Source organism: Rhea americana, unplaced genomic scaffold (assembly GCF_003343005.1).
Source record: "Rhea americana isolate MKP2758 unplaced genomic scaffold, rheAme1 scaffold_25, whole genome shotgun sequence".
NCBI classification, from domain to species: Eukaryota; Metazoa; Chordata; class Aves; order Rheiformes; family Rheidae; genus Rhea; species Rhea americana.
Genome location: NW_028186368.1, coordinates 139,472 through 157,105, shown reverse-complemented (window position 1 = coordinate 157,105; position 17,634 = coordinate 139,472). Strand labels below are relative to the sequence as shown.

Here is a 17,634-nt window from a genome sequence, read left to right as displayed (position 1 = left end):
ACTCGGGTGTCTGGAAACCGTTCTGCTCCAGCCCTGTYGAACAGCATTTGCCAGGAATCTGCCAAATATGCCTTTTTTTTCTTTTCATAGCCATTTAAATGAAGAGCAGGCAGCTCCCCCGACAGTGTCTGTGCACGCGACAGCAGGCAGGACTAGCGGCACACCGACCGTCTGCCCAATACCTGGTGAATTATTCTCACTTCGCAAAAGCTTACACGTGTCCACAGCTCAAGCCTACAAGAAGAGCATAAACYCTGCAAAAGCAACAACTCAGCAGACTTTCATATGAACATCCAAGAACTATTACAAGATAAGGAATCCAATGTCTACAAACTTCTTTCCGGTTTGGAACATTTAAACATATAAAATGTATTTAACTCTTCAAAGAATCTGTGTTCTTAAATGGAAAAGCTGAAGCACGTGCTATTACAGATATACTAATTGCTGACCTTTTCAGATGCATAGTTCCTGTTTTTTTTTTTCCCTATCACAGTGAAACGAACAAGGAATAATTCTGCCAAAGTAACTGTATAGCAGGTTTTGAGAAGGTAAGAAAACAGAGACTTGGATAAGATAGAGAAGGAGGCAGAAGGAATGGCGAAGATTTGCTTGTTTTGAAATGAAAAAAACTGATGGGAAGCTTGATGTATTTAGGGTGAAATGCACCTATTTTATGTCATTGCAGGATGTCTGTAATTTTGGAGAGGAACCTTTCAGATATGGAAATCTCTCCTCTCTCATATATAAACAGTCACCATGCCAGTAAGATTAAAACTGCCTGATGTCTTTCATTCTGATATTCTATTTCTAGTTGCTYATAACTTAGCCAGACTTGAAGGATTTGGATTGAAATCCTCTATGTCACATGTTTAGGCAAGGTCAAAAGTCTGGGGGAATTCCCAGTGCACGGTTTCCTGAGGAGGAGGCCCAGGAAACACAAGCTGATTTGGCAATGCAATACCAACTCTTGCAGCCATTTCACTGAGAAACTCTTGCTCTTCCATGTGCTAAAACCTTTTGGAGTGCACCGTGTCTTGCTGAAGTTCCCATACCTAATGTACACCAGAATTAAGGATGAAGAGTTTTGTCTTCCCTTTCTGTACTTCTGTGTTTTTCCATCACAAATGTTTATCTATGCAGACAACTATGAAGAGAAGCAATTCCAATTCTTCAGCGCTATCATTGATTTTCTTATCTCAGTTCTTTACTAAAATGACCAGCACAATACAGTGCATCTTTGGTCTAACTCCCACAGCCCTAGCTGTGATTAACAGAAGCTATTCTGTACYGAGACCTTCAAGACATGTTTTTGCTATAAATGTCAGCACTTTCTCATAAAAAATGGGAAAAGCACAGGAGGACATATGTAATAAGCTCCAAATAATAGCCAAACTGCTTAAGACCTCCAGGATGTTTGTGAATGTATTATTCCGTGTATTGTGCACAAAATGTAGTTTTGAATTAACAGATAATTGGCTAAATAGGACCCCAAGTGCAATGTTCACTCTATTTATATTTCAAGAATGCCTCTGTCAGGCTGTGTGATAGTGGCTATTATATCTTTTGACTAAGTGCAACTCATGGATTGGTCATGCAGGAAGAGATAGGCAGGCTTCTGGCATAGATCAAACGCAGCACTGACAACACTTGGAGCTGTTTCCGAACGACGACCAGCAGTGGCAGAGCATCTCAGCACACCACTAAACCCAGCCAGAGCAGTGCTTCAGAAAGGCTCTCTCTTAGCTTAGGAMTCCCTTTTCTTTCTGTACACTTTTGAAAAGAGCAATAGCAATAACTGGAGTTGACCTAAATGAACAAAATGRTACAAGCCTGTTCATGATCTTATGAATGCAGTGGATCCCTTCCCCATCGCTTCTTCTTTAACCAGTTCCAAGCTCAARTCAAGCGTCACTGTCCATGGCAAGTTATCCTTTCAGCAGACAGGCTGCACTGCTCCTCATTTTACTGTTTTCTCATKATATTTATTGACTCCTGGGGTAATTTTCTCAATATAGAGAAAGACACTGGCAAAATGGATGGGTCTATTGAAAAGCCTTGTTAAAATATTTACTCAGAGGTTGCCCATTTGATTCTTTTGCTATGATAATGATTGATTCAGTCAAAACTGCTCTTCATTCTCATTATTGGCAATGAGATCTTGGGGAGAATCTGCATCCAAATTGCCCCTTGATGTTAAGATTTTTTTTTATTCCTATGCAAGTGAGTTCTTCTACGCATGAAATATTAAGAGGCAACATTAATAACTCGATGCCTGTGAMTCCATGGTTGGATTGTCCTTACATGCAACAAACACCTGAGCATTACCCAAGCCTGAATGTTAGACAGGAATGCAGAGGAAAGTGCAGGTATTTCTCATTACTTCTGACTAATCATAATCCTTGTACATTTAAAATAAAAAGCTAGTAATGTCTTTGAAGGAGCTGCTTTGGTGTGCACATCTCTGTGCAATCAATCATATTAATGCATCAATCATATTAAGAAAAGGGCGTGAGATTTTTTTAGGCTTGTTTTTTTCTCAGCTTGATCACACTCAGTGCTCTTGAAGTCAGTATCAGAGATRATTCAAATTTCTCACTTTTAGCAAACAAATATTTGAATTTCARTGAGCTGTTCTTAATTTTTTTCATCTTCTACATTCTATTTCTCATAACAAAACCTTTCACTATGCTTACCTTCAGAGTTGAACCTAAAGCACCTCACAAGGATGAATAAARCAGTAATAACATAATAACGAAGTATAATAAAGTAATAATGAAGCCATGTGACTGATATAACTTGATCAAAAAATTAAGATTAATATGTGTGGAAAATAGTGTAACTTGCATTAATTTGAAATATACAGGAAATACAAAATAAATAGGTGCCTGAGAGGGTGTAAGAGGAGAAAGCCCAAAGAACAGAGCTACAGGTTGTCACAATTCTCATTTTCGTTGCATTATTTGCCAGCTCCAGTTCCTGCATGAACAAGTTACAGTCAGTGTTCACATCCACTGAACACCAAGTGCATACAAGTTTCATTGGTTTGTCATTCTTACAGTTACCTGCTCCTCTCTCTGTGATCAACTCATTCCCATCCTACAATATCCACAGCTATTTTTGTCACTACTGACTTTGTCCCAAGGACATCTGCCCCAGCCARTTTATAGGAAGGAATATTGGCAAAAAAAGAATCAAGTTCTTCCTGCAACTGATAYGCAAAACATGTCACATTTTTAATGCACATTATGTCACAGCCATCACCTAACACATTATCCAAATCTTGATTTATGYCTGGAAACAAAAACAGGGAAAGGACACATGTACGATACTTGCCTGCTCAAAGCATGCAAAAGGCATCAGGTGCACTGCCCTGCAGAAAGAGGCGCCACATGGGATGCCGCAGTGCCTGCCCGGCCCTACAAGTGAGCATATACTAAACGGAGACTTGATGACTGTAGGAGTTCATTAAATTAAGAAGTAACAATTAAATAATTGCAGGTAAGAAAAACACAACATTAAAAAAATTCCATTATTAACTTATATTGTATTAAATCCACATATTCTGGACAGACAAACCCCTTCCAGAGACTACATACCTCCCCTACAGGTTACCAAAATCCACATTTCACTTGGTACAGAAGCTTGCACAAGATATTTAGGTAGATGTGCTCTAACTTTTCTTCGCRAGAGATGCAGCACAGCAGCCACTGCTTCACTGCATTCACTACAACTTTTCTTAATAACACAAACTTGTTCTTTTATCTATGCTCATAATCATTTTTTAAAATGTGCGTTTACTTTCCCTCCTATGAATCTGTGGTGGGATTTAGATGAGCACGTTGAAGTTACGTTTGAACAAGGGCATAGGGTGAACCCAGACCCTCCCTTTCGCGGCCACCAGCGCCTTSCATTTTGTAAGCACACAGGCCTTGCGTGCTGCAGAGTGCAGCTCTAAGCATCTGCATGTTAAGCGTCGGTAGCAATAAGCTGTGAAAGATCCAGGAGGACGCCAGGGCATCTTYCAGCCCTTTCAGCCTCGGACTGGCCATCTCCGCAGAGAACAGAACCCCTCAGCCCGCAGGCACGGTTCCCTCCCTTGTCAGACATCCAGGGTACCGCCTGCTGCATTCGGCACCGGGCATGCAGTGTGCATAGCTGTTTTTAAACACAGTTGATGAAACTACAGGCATTTAAACAAAGAAATTAAAGTCAGACATTAAAGTAGAAAGTATGCCATTTAGCATAGTTTTAAAACAGTATATTCAAAATATCAAACACATTTACTTACTGTTTTTYCTTTAGTTAGCATTAAAGTAATAATAATTGCTCTCATTCCTATTATTTAACCCAGAAAGTAGGCGCATGACAAACGACAAGTCTGTCTAATAAAATACGATCTCGATTTAGGACAAAACATTTGCCATTACAGCAATAATATAATAATAACCGGCAATTAAGGCAGACCAGAATTCAAATCCAGTATCTTATCAAACCATTATATATGTCCAGAGTTTTTTTCAGCCTAAGAAATTTGCACTGAGATAGAGATGACAAATACAAACATACAAAAATTTAAAGACTCAAATAAGAAACTATGAAAAAGAATTCTTTTTAATGAGCGAAGAAGGGAAAATATGTTCCAGAGGAGTAGAAGCATTTTTTTTTGCAAACTCAGTGCCCTCTTTAAAGAGGATTCAGACAATTTAGGAATACGTGAAAGAAAGAAATCAACTCACCCTTTCTACGGTACATTTATAATGTAGTACTAGTGTTAAACACATTCTTGTCAGCATGGAAAAACCAAGYGAACATAAATGCTACAGACACATATACATATGGTATTTCCTTTTTACAGTAATAAGCTTCTTCAGCTATAAGAACAGGGTACCCCAGAACATCCTCAAAGCTACTCATGCATTAAATCACAAAAGGTGTACCTGTAGGGCAATAAACATTTTATTTCCAGGAATAAAAGAGACATCATTGATTCAGAGAAAATCCAAGTCTCATTTGAATCAAAGACCAAATACCAACTGACTTCAGTGACAGGAGAATCAAGTTTAAAGGGTTAAAAGCCAACAGGCTACATTTTGTGTCAGAATTATCRTTAAAAAATTGTAGCCTGTAAGGATTGCTCAAGTATCCTTGCATATTTAGGGCTTTGCTTTTTTGCTTTTTTTTCTTTACCTTACCTGTCCTGATTACAGAAGATTTGGTCTCAATTCACTCAAATCAAAGTAATAGATAATATACATTGACTGTTCACAGAAGGATAATCCCAAAAACAAATTTTCTGCACTCAGATAAGGAAGCTGAGAAATTAATTTTAATTTTTCTTTAGTACCTTGTTAGAAGTGTACTTTCCCCAGCACAAAAGACAAAGGTGTTTTAGATAGGACCATATGCTAAAAAAGGAGGTGTATCAGTRTGAAATAACCCCAGAAAATGCAGTTACTTGGAGCTTTGTAGGGGAGGGTGGTTGCAATGTCAGACAGTCAGAACTTTTGCACAGCAACTTTCCTTTGCAGCACTGCTGAGCCCTTGTTAAAGGCAGGGAGGGCATGCAGGGTTTGGAAGCAGATGCTGCAGATAAGGACAGCTGCTGTGCCCTGGGGAATGGAGGGGAAAAGTAGTGGAAGAATACTAGGTCTGCTCTTCAGCAAAATAGAAAGCCGTAGCATGTGAGTAATTCCATCTTTAGTCATCAAAGTATGTATTCAAGCACTCCTCTGAATAATGATGGGATTACTCACATGGTTAAGGTTAAGCACATGCTTTTGCTGAATTAATATATCTGGACAGAAGCCATCGTATTCTAACGCAGTTCTCTTCTGAGGTTTTCTCTGTCAATATTGGAACACCCACATAACTCGGGGGAAAATAACAATCCCATTCAGCTTTACATGGACTTATCACATAGAAACTRCCTAAATTTAAACTTGTTGATTTTTGTTTGACTTTGAAACTCGCTAGACTTCACATATGATATGATCTTGTCCTAAGTCCAAGAYCAAAATGCTACTTGGTACTCCAGGACTGTGTAGTGGTTGAAGAAAAAATCTTTATTTTCTTTTTCAAACMGATATAGACCAAATTCTGGTTTTAGATGTCACTGAAACTAATATGACTGTGCAGACATAACAGAAAAAGCATGAACAATGACTTACACAGCATAAAGAATATTTAGCTACAGTAATTTAGATGTCTTATTTAAGAGTATATTGCCATGAAGTAAAAAAGGGAAGACTTGTTTTGATGAGGTCTTACCAGCTAGCTTGAGAGGAGGTGTCTAGGACAAGAAAAATTACTATTTCAATCTGAGGTTGACAGAGTTCACGCAGGTCAGGCAACGGAGGGCTCCCTCAACCCGGACATACACAAGCTTCTTGGGCTGCCTGCCTCAATTCAAGGAAGACAGAGATGAGGATGTGGGAGAGGAAGAAACACCGAGGTCTGGAGGTACACCAAAAAAGGAGAGCTGGGACAAGAAGCCATAAAAGCAGCAGCCAGAGTAATGCATTCAGCGCTGTACTCGTTTCCTGTGGTCCACAGTCATCAGACACGATCGCTGCACCAGCAGGTAAGCGTTGATGCACACACGAGGTGTGACAACAGTGGGATGCTCACACGCGCACTSGGACTAAAACTACCTCTGTCGATCAGTTTCTTCCAGCTGCCATATTTTCAATTTCTAATTTTGCATCTGATTTTGTGTAGTACGCAGAAAAAATTGAGCTACGTAGAGCCGGCCTGTGCTAAAAATGGTGTGTAGGTACCACGTCTACCAATCCACCTCTGTGTGGAGAGCCTGAGTAAGATCTACRTGCCACTTACTCTATTTCACGAAGGACTCGGCAGGGCTAGGCCTTGTTGCAGGCATTTGGCAAAGCTGCTGGTGTAACTCTTAAAAAGTTCTGAAGAATCTGATGCTAGATCTGAGCTGAAATAAGTAAGAAGAGTGCACTGAAATAACGGTCTGGAATGAATACGATTTTCAAAGGCATCAGGTGTTACCTAAACTAAAAAGAATTTACTAAGACAGCAACAGATCTAGTAAATAATTTTTTCTAAACTGCGAAGAAAAATGTTTGCCATTCAACAGAATGAATAGTATACAAACTATCTGCACATTCTGCAAATGTAATATTACTATTTCAGTCAGAGTCTGTTCCACAGAATACTTTTCTTTGCTAGCAATGGCAGCTTTTCCAGTAGCAAATTTGAAAAACAAATGGAATAGATTAGTTTAACTCTGAAATTACTGATATGACTTGATGCAATGCTAAGTCTTCTCTGTTAAATTATATGTTTMATTTTACCATGGTCTGAAGTCTGAATCCTGTAACTGTCAATTGCAATAGGACAAGGATGGACAGGGCATTTTGTGGTGTGTTTACAAATGTAATTGCAAAGAATCTGAAGCAAAGAATTGGCATATTTTTGTACATAAGTATAATCAGGTATCTTTCAAAATTTAGAGTAGTCATTCCAACTGGTCACAACAAGTCAGATAGGTTTTCTAAACTCTGAGGAAGTTCTTCTGAGAGAGGATCTAGAAATCCCATCAAAATTTCTGCAGTACCTGAGTCACATGGAGAAGGTTTTGTGTACTTCCTCTATTGGAAAGAAAAAACTGGATACAAATTAAAAGGCACAGATATTATAGTGAGGTCATATTCCTGAATAAAATGACCTTAAGAATTATATAATGATTAAAATCAGGAATAGCCATTTTGCTGTTGCTTTATTTCTCAATGCTGGCTGTTTCTTGACCAAACATCTCTATCTTTTCTGGAGGAGTCTTCCCTGAACAGCTTTTCTTGTTTCTTCCCATTTCTGTGGCTTCCACCAAAGTATTAGTCAATGGTTTTCCAAGAGTTTCTGGAAGCATTATTGTTAATATTCCACTCAGAAGAGCCATGATTCCGACAAGCAACTAGAAGAAATAAACAGTAGCTGTAAGGGTAGCAATGTCTTTCAAGTCATGTAAATCTTGCTTGAGAGTGCACTTAAAATAAAGAGCAGGAAGCTGTAATGCAAAGCAAAGATCTTAATCCTTAAATGTTGACTATATAAAAGATCTGCTTCTGTGGGTATAGAAGAAAGCTTATGCAGAAAAGTTAATGAAGAACAAGTGAAGTGTTTTGTTCCACATGGGATCAATACAGTGCAGGGAGGAGGAACTCTGAGAAAATAGAATACATATACCTTYATTTAGTATTCCTCTTATCAGGTATGTATTTAAGAACTGGTTTYAGGATTGCATACATTCATTTTGCATGCACTTTCATAGAGCTAAAACCTCCTCGCCATGCATAACCTCTGCTCACTCTCTAGCTCCTGAAGCTATTCCCATGGTATCCAGGTGCCTGTTTCTCCCGTACAGTCACACTCAATATGGAACCTAGGCCTGGAACTAAAAAGGTAGCTGAGTGCTCATCCCTGCTCAGGGCGGTACTTCCGCACATACTGAATTCAGCTCTTAATAGACTTCCCTGAACCGCAGTCAAAGATCTGACAACGRTGCAGGCATCTACTGACGTACGCATTGTGATCATGTCTTAGATTCATCCATAGTGTACACACTACTGTAATTGCAACTTAATTCAGTGTGAGTSGTGCAAAGATTGAGATTGTTTAGGGTAGATACTAGAGCATACACATGTTCCAGAAATATCTTTTCTTATCCTTTATTTCTGTGCCTTGTTTAGTAATAACATTTCACACTTTACTCCTTCAAAATACGGAACAAACATTAAACTCCAACTTTCTTCCATTGCTAGACTCTAAATAACCTAAATCTATTTTGATACTAATGTTTACATAAAATACAACATGCCTGGGCTGTGTTTTTTCCTGTTTTACAACTGTGTACTGTGATACTATATTTTCCTTACTTTGTCCTAAGCTGGTTCTAAGGTCTGCCTCATTTGTTTAATTCTTTCTTTCCGAGTGTGAGAGAACATCTGGAATTACTACACCTAGGTCTCTCATATAGAGCTGGAGACAAAGACCAGCCACCTATCATCTGCTTGTAAGTGAGGCTCACTTAAGTCAAAAAGAAGCTTTAAAATTGGAATTCTCCATAGTAACCCTGAACAGAGCTTTTTCATGTAAATGCACCTTGCTGCCTTTATTCCTCCTGAGTTAAGATGCTAGCTTGATTCAAGCAGTTTTTTGAGAAGCAGACTTACGTACACTATTCTTTTTGAACTTTGAATATAGATGATGACAAAATAAAAAATTAAGCAAAATACTGTTGAATACTGCAAACTATAGTGAAAATAAAATAGATGATGACAAAATAAAAAATTAAGCAAAATACTGTTGAATACTGCAAACTATAGTGAAAATAAAACAGTCATGCACCTATCATAAGAAATTACGCCCCCCCCCCCAAAAAAAAAAAAAAAAAAAAAAGAAAACAGTAATAGGACCAGTGGAATAGTACTGAGTGATAAACTGAGTGAAACCCTTGCAGACATATATTTATGGTAGAAAGGGTATATAAAAATATTTCAGAGACAGTCAGCTCTCACATCTGAGTGGCAAAATTCTTCTCTACTACTGAAACATGATTTTTCTGCCATGGTAAGACAGGCTGAATAGTAATATGGCAGCTATTCCTCAGTAACTCTCTTTTATACATACCCTTTAGGCTGTCATAAGTTCATATTTGAGGACACTGAAGGCTACTAAAAGATACTGAAGCTCACACATTACTAATTTCCTTGGTTAGCCATACATTTGTTGTATATGAGAACAGGGTCACTACTGATGCCCAGCAGAACAAGGTAAATCAATAGTATGTGCTCCGAGTGTGTGTGTCTTCTCTGTTCCAGTTAGTCTTTAAGACACTTTGCATTCTTCTCAGGTTTTCTTTCCTCATGAAGCTACCCCTTATTCCTCTGCTAACTGTCCCTATTCTGTAAGTGTAGTCATCACCATCCTCCCTGCCTTTTAATCTCAGCTCTCTTTATCCCATCACCATGTGCTGATTTTCTTTTTCAGTGTGAAAAAGCTGCTGCACCCAAACTGCTAATTTATTGCATCTCCCTGACTCTACAAAGCATTTTCCCACAAAAAGAGAGACTATGAAAGAAATTAAGTCACCAGATTAATGAAAGGACTTTTCAAATGTCACCTAAATTTCAGGGCAGAACACTCACCTATCAGTGGAGTTACTCACATTTAGTCACGTAAGTCTTTTGCAGGGTTATCTTGGCATTCTTCTTCCTGAGGTATCTGACATAATTTAGCCCTTTGCTTGTTCTTAACAAATGTGTACATTGTGTATGCATGCAATATTTTACATATAACTCAGCATCAGAAAATGCTCTTCTTAAGTAATCCATTAGATGTATTTTTATGGATTAAAGGGTATTCTGTAAGTTATTTAATTAAGTTTAAGCTCTGTTAAATTTAATGGGACAGGAGTACCTGCTTAAATTTATTGCTTTTTCAGTGTTGTAATTTAAATCTGACTTTCTGGAAGGTCAAACTCTCAAAGTATTTCCAACATTCCCATAAAGCCAGCAATTTCTAACAGCTACCATAAATAACTTCAAACATAGATTTATCACTATCTTTCTTGTGTCTTCCTCCCCTACCTGAAGCAGCAGATATAATTTCACACTGGTCTACAGGCCAGAATTAAATACTCCATCTCTAGATGGAGAATAAGGATAATTCGCAATAAATATYCTTCAAAAATACTTTTTACTTCAAAGAACCAAAGATTCTTCTGTTCTGCTGATCAAATATATTTATATCCAAACCTGATAGCTCAAAACCAACTTAAAAATGTGATCAAATTTACAAAATTCCTACTTTAACAAAAGAAGATTAAGTTTTGTCCTGAAAATTCAGTAGTATTAGACACAGGATTTGCACTTAATTAACTTTATGGACCTTGATGAAGCTTTTTTTTTTTTATTTGTACTTTATGGTTTATCTGCAAGAGAAATCAAGTCTGTTAAAGGGCTAATGTAACATAATGCTTAACAGCTGAGAAACAGAAATAGATTATACGTAGAGCATTTCTTTTACTCTAAGTTTTCTAGAAAGTTGTCAAATGAACAACATATTTGGCAAGTTATTCCAGATTTATATGCATTCAGCAGGATATCTTGCATTACTTGCAGGTGGCAGAGCTGTAAGTGAGGTAGACTGTCAACCAAATAGCAGYATTAACTGCTTGATAAAGTGTGGTGTATACAATAGATAAAAATGAGGTATATCAGTTTACTTAAAAATATAATCCATTTCATWTCACTTTAATTCCAGAACACTTACATTAGCTGAGATCTGGCATGCTACACTCCAGCTGAAGACAYTTCTATTTAAAAAACTGAAAAATGCTTTGTAGTAAGAGCTAATAATGAAAACATATTGACAGTTAACTGCTGTACAACTCCACAGATACTCTGAATACCTTTTATACACTAAGTTGTTCATATTTGAAATCGTTTCTCTCATTTAYACTGTCATTTTCACTGCTCTCCTGAATGTTTCAACATTTCCCATCTGTAGTTTGACTGCAGCACTTCTGCACGGATAAACCTTATCTCAGCTAGTAAAGGCAAAGCACTGACATGAGAAAGAGAATGTGCCCCCAGGATCACCCTGTTGTGCAAATTTTGATTTCTATGCCTTTTGTTCTGGGCTGATATCTTGGTTTGTGTAGAGCTATTATTAAGAAAGAAAACATTTTGTGGTCTGCTTCCTCCTGTTAAGTTTCATCCCAAACAGCTGGAAGCAACTAATTTAAATAACGAACCAAGTTCCCAAGAATTCTCTCAAACCAATATCTGGCATTTATAATTGAAGATTTTACAGTTGCAAAATCAATGGACACAATGCCAGTTCTGTTGGAAATTCAATGTGGTGGACAAAATTAGAGTAAGAATCTAGGTCAAGGACTCACCCCATTATGATTTTACCTTCTGACGTATATTATCTATATATAACATTAGTTTGCCAGTCACAGTGAATTCTAAGRGTTTTGGAAGAACTGAAACCATTTTTAAATGGTTAATAAGCTCGTTCTCTACTTAAATCCTTAGTATAAAGTTTGTAATTACTTATGTTTCTGCATATAAGGGCATAAATTRCCCTTCAGAAGAAAAAAATGATGGAATAGCTGCAGGATTTCTAAGTAGTAAATGTCTCATAGCAGGATCATAATGAAGAAATATGTTTTGTTTGAGAGCAGGAAATAATTAAAATAATTTGTATAAAATGGATTTAAAGAGCTACATAATATAGAGGAAACGCCCAAACTCCACGAAGAAATAGTCTCACCTGTCTTTTCCTGGGGCAAGTGGAGCTACAAGATAAGGACCTAATGGTAGCATGACCTGGAATTACCTACAAATTGGATGTGCTTAACGAATCCAAGGGGTTCTGTTGCTTGTCAGAGTCCCCATTAAATTCATCAACATATCATTTTCTTCTCTTTTATCTCCTTCAGTGGTTATACATCAGCTGTCGATACTGTTGACTCCTAAGCACTTCCGCTATCTCATTACTTGCTTGTTTCCAGCCTAATACTTTTTAGCCTTCCACAGGGCAGAATGTTCTGGCCACAGGTAACTGACTTTCATGAAATATTATATATGACTACCTTTTTCTTCCTGGACTTCACTTTGGTTCATGTAAAAGAAAAATGTAAAAAAGGTGCTTTGGGACAGCTTGGAAGACCAAATTTAATAAATATATGAAATTCTTRATCTTTTGGAAGGCTATTCCAAAGATGCAATGTCTGGTGGAAAAGATTACGGAATAATATTAAGAAAAGCCTAGGAGCCATCCATCCTGAATTCCAAGAATGGAAAAAATACCCTTTGACAAAAGAGTGAATTATCAGCATAGCCCAGAACTGCTATGCCTGCTGAGTAAGTACAGAGTGAATTATGTCATAGATGTTACATGATTGATAAAGTATGTTTTTGTAGAAAAGACACTAGGATTCAATGCATAACTATGTTTCTGTCTTCAATCATAATAACTTCTGAGAAGATTTTAGTGACTCAAAATATCTCTTTTGCTTATCTGCATATTCTTAAYAATATGAAGTTACTAAATTCTGAGACTTAAAATTTAGAACAAGAATAGTTTGTTCAATTTGCTTTTCAATGTAAAGGTTCTTGAACATTCAGTTCTTAAAAAAATAAGTGATACACACTCCTTTTTCAAAACCAGAAATACTCGCCATTGAAATAAACACTTACAAGTGGCATGAAAATCCAGACACTTCTCAGATATACACAGAAAGGAGCGACCACACTTCCTACACGGCACATCATGCTCCCGCTTCCAACAGCAAGTGATCTGTGGATAAAACGAAGACTTTAATAAGAATTCTGGTAAATATAGCAAACAGTTAGAAATGCATAGAAACCTGTAACACCAGCAAGATGATATGTGTCTATATGCAATTATACTAGAAGATACTGCTACACAATGTAAATATCTGCTGGACTGAAACTTAGCTGCTCCCATAATTAAGATTAAGTACAATCACTGTTCAAGATAGATCACAGGTTGAACAATCAGGAGTGTTAAGAAAGGCCTAAGTAACATTTAAGAAAGTATTAAGCGTTCTTCTGGTTCCTCAGTGAAAGCAATCAATGCACACTGAAATGAAAAATGAAAAAACATGTATTTTACAGCCAAATATTAGGCAGCTCTGCAGCAACATAGAAACTCATCCCATTCCAAGACTTTTGGACCACTGCCATTAATGTCAAGAGGAGCTGGATTTGGCCCAAGAACATAACCCAAGAAAGGAAATAAGAGCAGAACAATGAAAATGTATGGCTGGCAAAAGCTCTTACCTTACAATTGTTGGATACAGTTCTGCCGTGTAGAGATAAATAAGGCCAAATGCCACACCTATTGAAAATTTTCCAGCCATATTTGCTAAGATAATTAATATATTGAAATCCTAATGAAAGAGAGCACAAAAAAAATCAGAAAATGTCACTGTTTCAAACCTAATTTACATCCTTCAAAAGCTGTGTCACTTTTTTAAACAATAAGTAATATTTATTGGGTTTTTCTAAACAGTCTTAATAAGTAACTAGCGCCCATATGACTTTTACAGGTCTTGGTTCATTCAAGCCCTCAGAACATTTTACCTGTGACTCCTACAATGACAGTGTGAAATCTCTAGTGAAAATACAGAAATCGATCTTAGACTGACAGCTATATTTTAAAGATGGTGTTTAATCAGCGACATGATTTAGAAAGAACAATTGCATTTACAGACCTCAGATTCCATAAAATTAAATTTCTACTATAGGAACACTTTAAACGACATGTGACTAACCTGAGGTATGAACATAATTAAAACACAAATCAGTGCACTTGATAAAAGGAACGGAATGAGTGTGTTTCTCCTTCCCAGTTTGTCCATCCCAATGCAAGCAATGACATAGGAAGGCAACTCCACAGCACCTGTCAGTATGAAATTAATTTGGTTTTAACCCGTGACGACATACTCTTTTAATAACTCTGACYTCCTCTTTGTCAGGATTCAGTTAATCTAGGAATTAGACTGATTTTAAATGCAGTACATATGTGAAATCTGGAGATAACCGATGTGTTGGGCTTGTTCATTTCCTCACAAAAATGGCAACAATAAGTAAAAATCATGGCCTAAAATGTGGTAGTGGCAGGTGAAGAAGGGACGAATGAGCCAGGTTTTACAGCATAAAGAAGCTCCTGTTCAATTTGTGGTGGAAGTGAAGCACAGAAATGGTTGGAAAAATACAGAAGCAGCGAGGCCTTGGCCCTGCTCTCCCGAGGCTGACATCTGTGCAGAAAGCACTCCATTTGCCATTCTTTTGCTTCAGGTCTTTCCGCCCCAACAGCTTAAGAGGGCTCACTGGACATAGATTGCTGGTGTCCGTGCTGACACCTTGCTCAAGATCTGCCAACTTATACCTGGACTGCAGAGCTGAAGCCATCGACCTCCTCCAAGTGCAGACATTGCACCCCAATGTAAAAGGCAAAAAATGGTTTTTCAAGGTCTAGTTTCCTCTGACTCAGCTCCACAAATGCCAAGACTGGGGCTTCATTTTTCTCTCTTCCCCATCAAAAAGAGGGCAGGCGCTTACAATATCCCACTGTCACCAACATTTTCTCTTTCTAATGTCTCTTTCCAGAGAAAAACTTCTGCAGCTATAAAGGAACTAGAGTTTGGCTAGAACTGTTTACAAATCCTGTTTAAACATGATTTGCCCCTGGACAAATTATACGGAGTCTAAGCCAGTTTGGACATGTTTAAACCAGCTTGCTCATGAAGAATGTGACTATGTCCAATGCAAAATCAAGGAAGAGCATAAGATACAACCCCAAACAAATAGGCTGCATTCCTTTACTAAGCACCTATAGTATGTCAATACACTTACAACATAAGGAAACAGTCTTTTGGCTTTGTATTGGTATAAACAGGCTGCAGTTATTCAGGGTATGTTAGAGTCTCCTGAAGCATTTTTGAAATAGGTAGATACAGTGATTTATGTATGTGCTCGTGTCATACCAATGTAGTTATCCGGGCAATACTAGCATCCARTCTTCAACACAACAGTCAGTCTACCAATGCGCTATAATACGTGACAAAACAAACTGAATTAACGAAAGTCCCAGTCTTTCAATGTGCTTATGTACATGGACAGTCACATTCACTTTACTGAGAGTACTCAGATGCATAAAGCAAAGTGCATGATTTAATTCTTTGCTGGCTCAGAGCTGCATGCCTGATCTAGATTCCTGTGAAGTCAATAGAGTATTTCCACTGATCTTAATGAGCTTTGGATCAGGCCTTGAATGCATGAGCCTTTATAAACAACTTACATACCAGAGGAAGATTATAGTCAGGCAGACAAAATTAAAAAAATACTGCAATTGAACTAAAAAAAATAGTTCTGAAAAAAATAAAATTACTCTTGCTTCTAAAAATAGAATGAATCTGTTGTCAGTACAGACTGACTTAATATTATCAGGACTGTAAGTAATTAGAGGAATAATCTTTACTGCCTTTTTCCCAGTTTCTGTATTTAATGGAGCTGTGGGAATTTGTGTTGCTGGTCCAGTTCCCTTGTTGTTTGCGTGGATCTGCTATACGCTTATGGGGAGAAGAGGGAAAAAGAGATTATGGTTTTATAACCACAAAGCCAGATAGAGAAGAATTTTGTACCTCAAAAAATTTGAAATTCTTTTTTTCCCCCATCAACAGTGAGATCTGAAGGGAATGATATCCCTCCAGTGTTAGTTAACAACACAAACATTTTTGAGCAAGATTCAGAATAGAAGAAATAAAGTCAGGAAATTATCTGTCAGATCTCTAGACACTTCTAAATTATATGTTCTACTTCTGTCATAAGCAGAATAAAGCACAAAAATATTTACCTATGAGAAACAGATTTAAATACTCATTGCCTCCTAGATTGACCGAACTCAGGGAGAATACGTAGTATCCTAAACTCCCAGTGAACCAGACCAGCCAGACTGTAATGGTCCTTCTTGCAATGTGCCAATTACAAAACAGATCTAGGATGTTGTGCTTCTTCGTTGAAGATACGTCATTATCACCTTTTCTGCCACTGACTAGATCGTCTTGTTGGACTGAGCAGAGTTCAGCAATTTTACAAGGAGTGCTTACTTTGTTCCATCTTGCCATTATATTAATTACTTTTTGTGCATCTTCGTATCTTTCCTCTGACAAGAGCCAAAAAGGTGTTTCTGGGAGCATCCAGCAGCACAAGACAAAGGGAAGAGTTGTTATGGAGAGAAACATCTGATAGACCCACCAGGTCCGAACCAAAAATCCCACGAGTGCCACAACCATAACTCCCATAGCAAAAAAAGCATGGACATGCATGGAAGCCCAGGTTCGAGCTTTAGTGCCAACAAATTCAGTCACATAAACAAAAGCCACAACCAGATAGCCACTTGAAACCTGGGGGGGGAAGAGAGAGAGAAAAATAAGTGTGAGGTTCGTGCCTACTCTCTTTGCGCAACAGCAGTAAAACCAAACAGCTAACAGTGTTCCAGATCTGTGTACACTTAACATGCAGGGCACTGGCATGTCACACTCTGACAGGAAAAAAGCAATCCCGAAAACAAATCAACTGGAGAAAAAGCTCACTCAAACCTTCAGAATACCAGGGAGCGGTATTCAAAACTGTGGTGGGATTTTGGATGTCTCTCTTTAGTGAGGGAGGGGAGCCAGCAAGAGAAACCTAAAAAAATTTGAGCCTAATTTGCTAATGTCACTAAGCCCCTCACCTCTGAAGATCAGGTCCATTAATGGCATCACAAATTGGACACGTACAAAAGCAAGGTACACCAAAATAACAGCCACTTCTGAAAATCTTGACCTGGGCTTTAAGTAGACTATTAGTAACCTGCCTGTCAGGGAAATACAAATTTACTGCAAATTAGCTTTCATACTCTGGTAAATTATCTCATTAATTCATTTTCTGACAATGTTGGAAGAGAATCACATTTATAGATTATAGGAAAATTGTTACAGGTTTTCATATGTTAACTAGCCAAATTAACAGAATGTAATTACCAGTGTAGTCTTCATTAAAGCATTTCTTCATCAAACATATATTTCAACTT

At 37.7% G+C, this 17,634-nt stretch overlaps 1 protein-coding gene across 1 annotated transcript in view; it reads right to left on the bottom strand.

Moving 5' to 3' along the window:
* Window positions 1-7,379: 7,379 nt before the first annotated feature.
* Window positions 7,380-17,634, bottom strand: part of SLC22A16 (solute carrier family 22 member 16) — a 36,520-nt gene continuing 26,265 nt past the window's right edge. The window contains exons 4-8 of the mRNA XM_085306958.1: window positions 16,417-16,966; window positions 14,333-14,460; window positions 13,839-13,948; window positions 13,233-13,332; window positions 7,380-7,936 (exon numbers count right to left, since the gene is read on the bottom strand). Of these exons, the coding sequence (XP_085163084.1) occupies window positions 7,745-7,936; window positions 13,233-13,332; window positions 13,839-13,948; window positions 14,333-14,460; window positions 16,417-16,966 (1,080 nt within the window). The 3' untranslated portion in view covers window positions 7,380-7,744. The remainder of the gene's footprint in view (window positions 7,937-13,232; window positions 13,333-13,838; window positions 13,949-14,332; window positions 14,461-16,416; window positions 16,967-17,634) is intronic.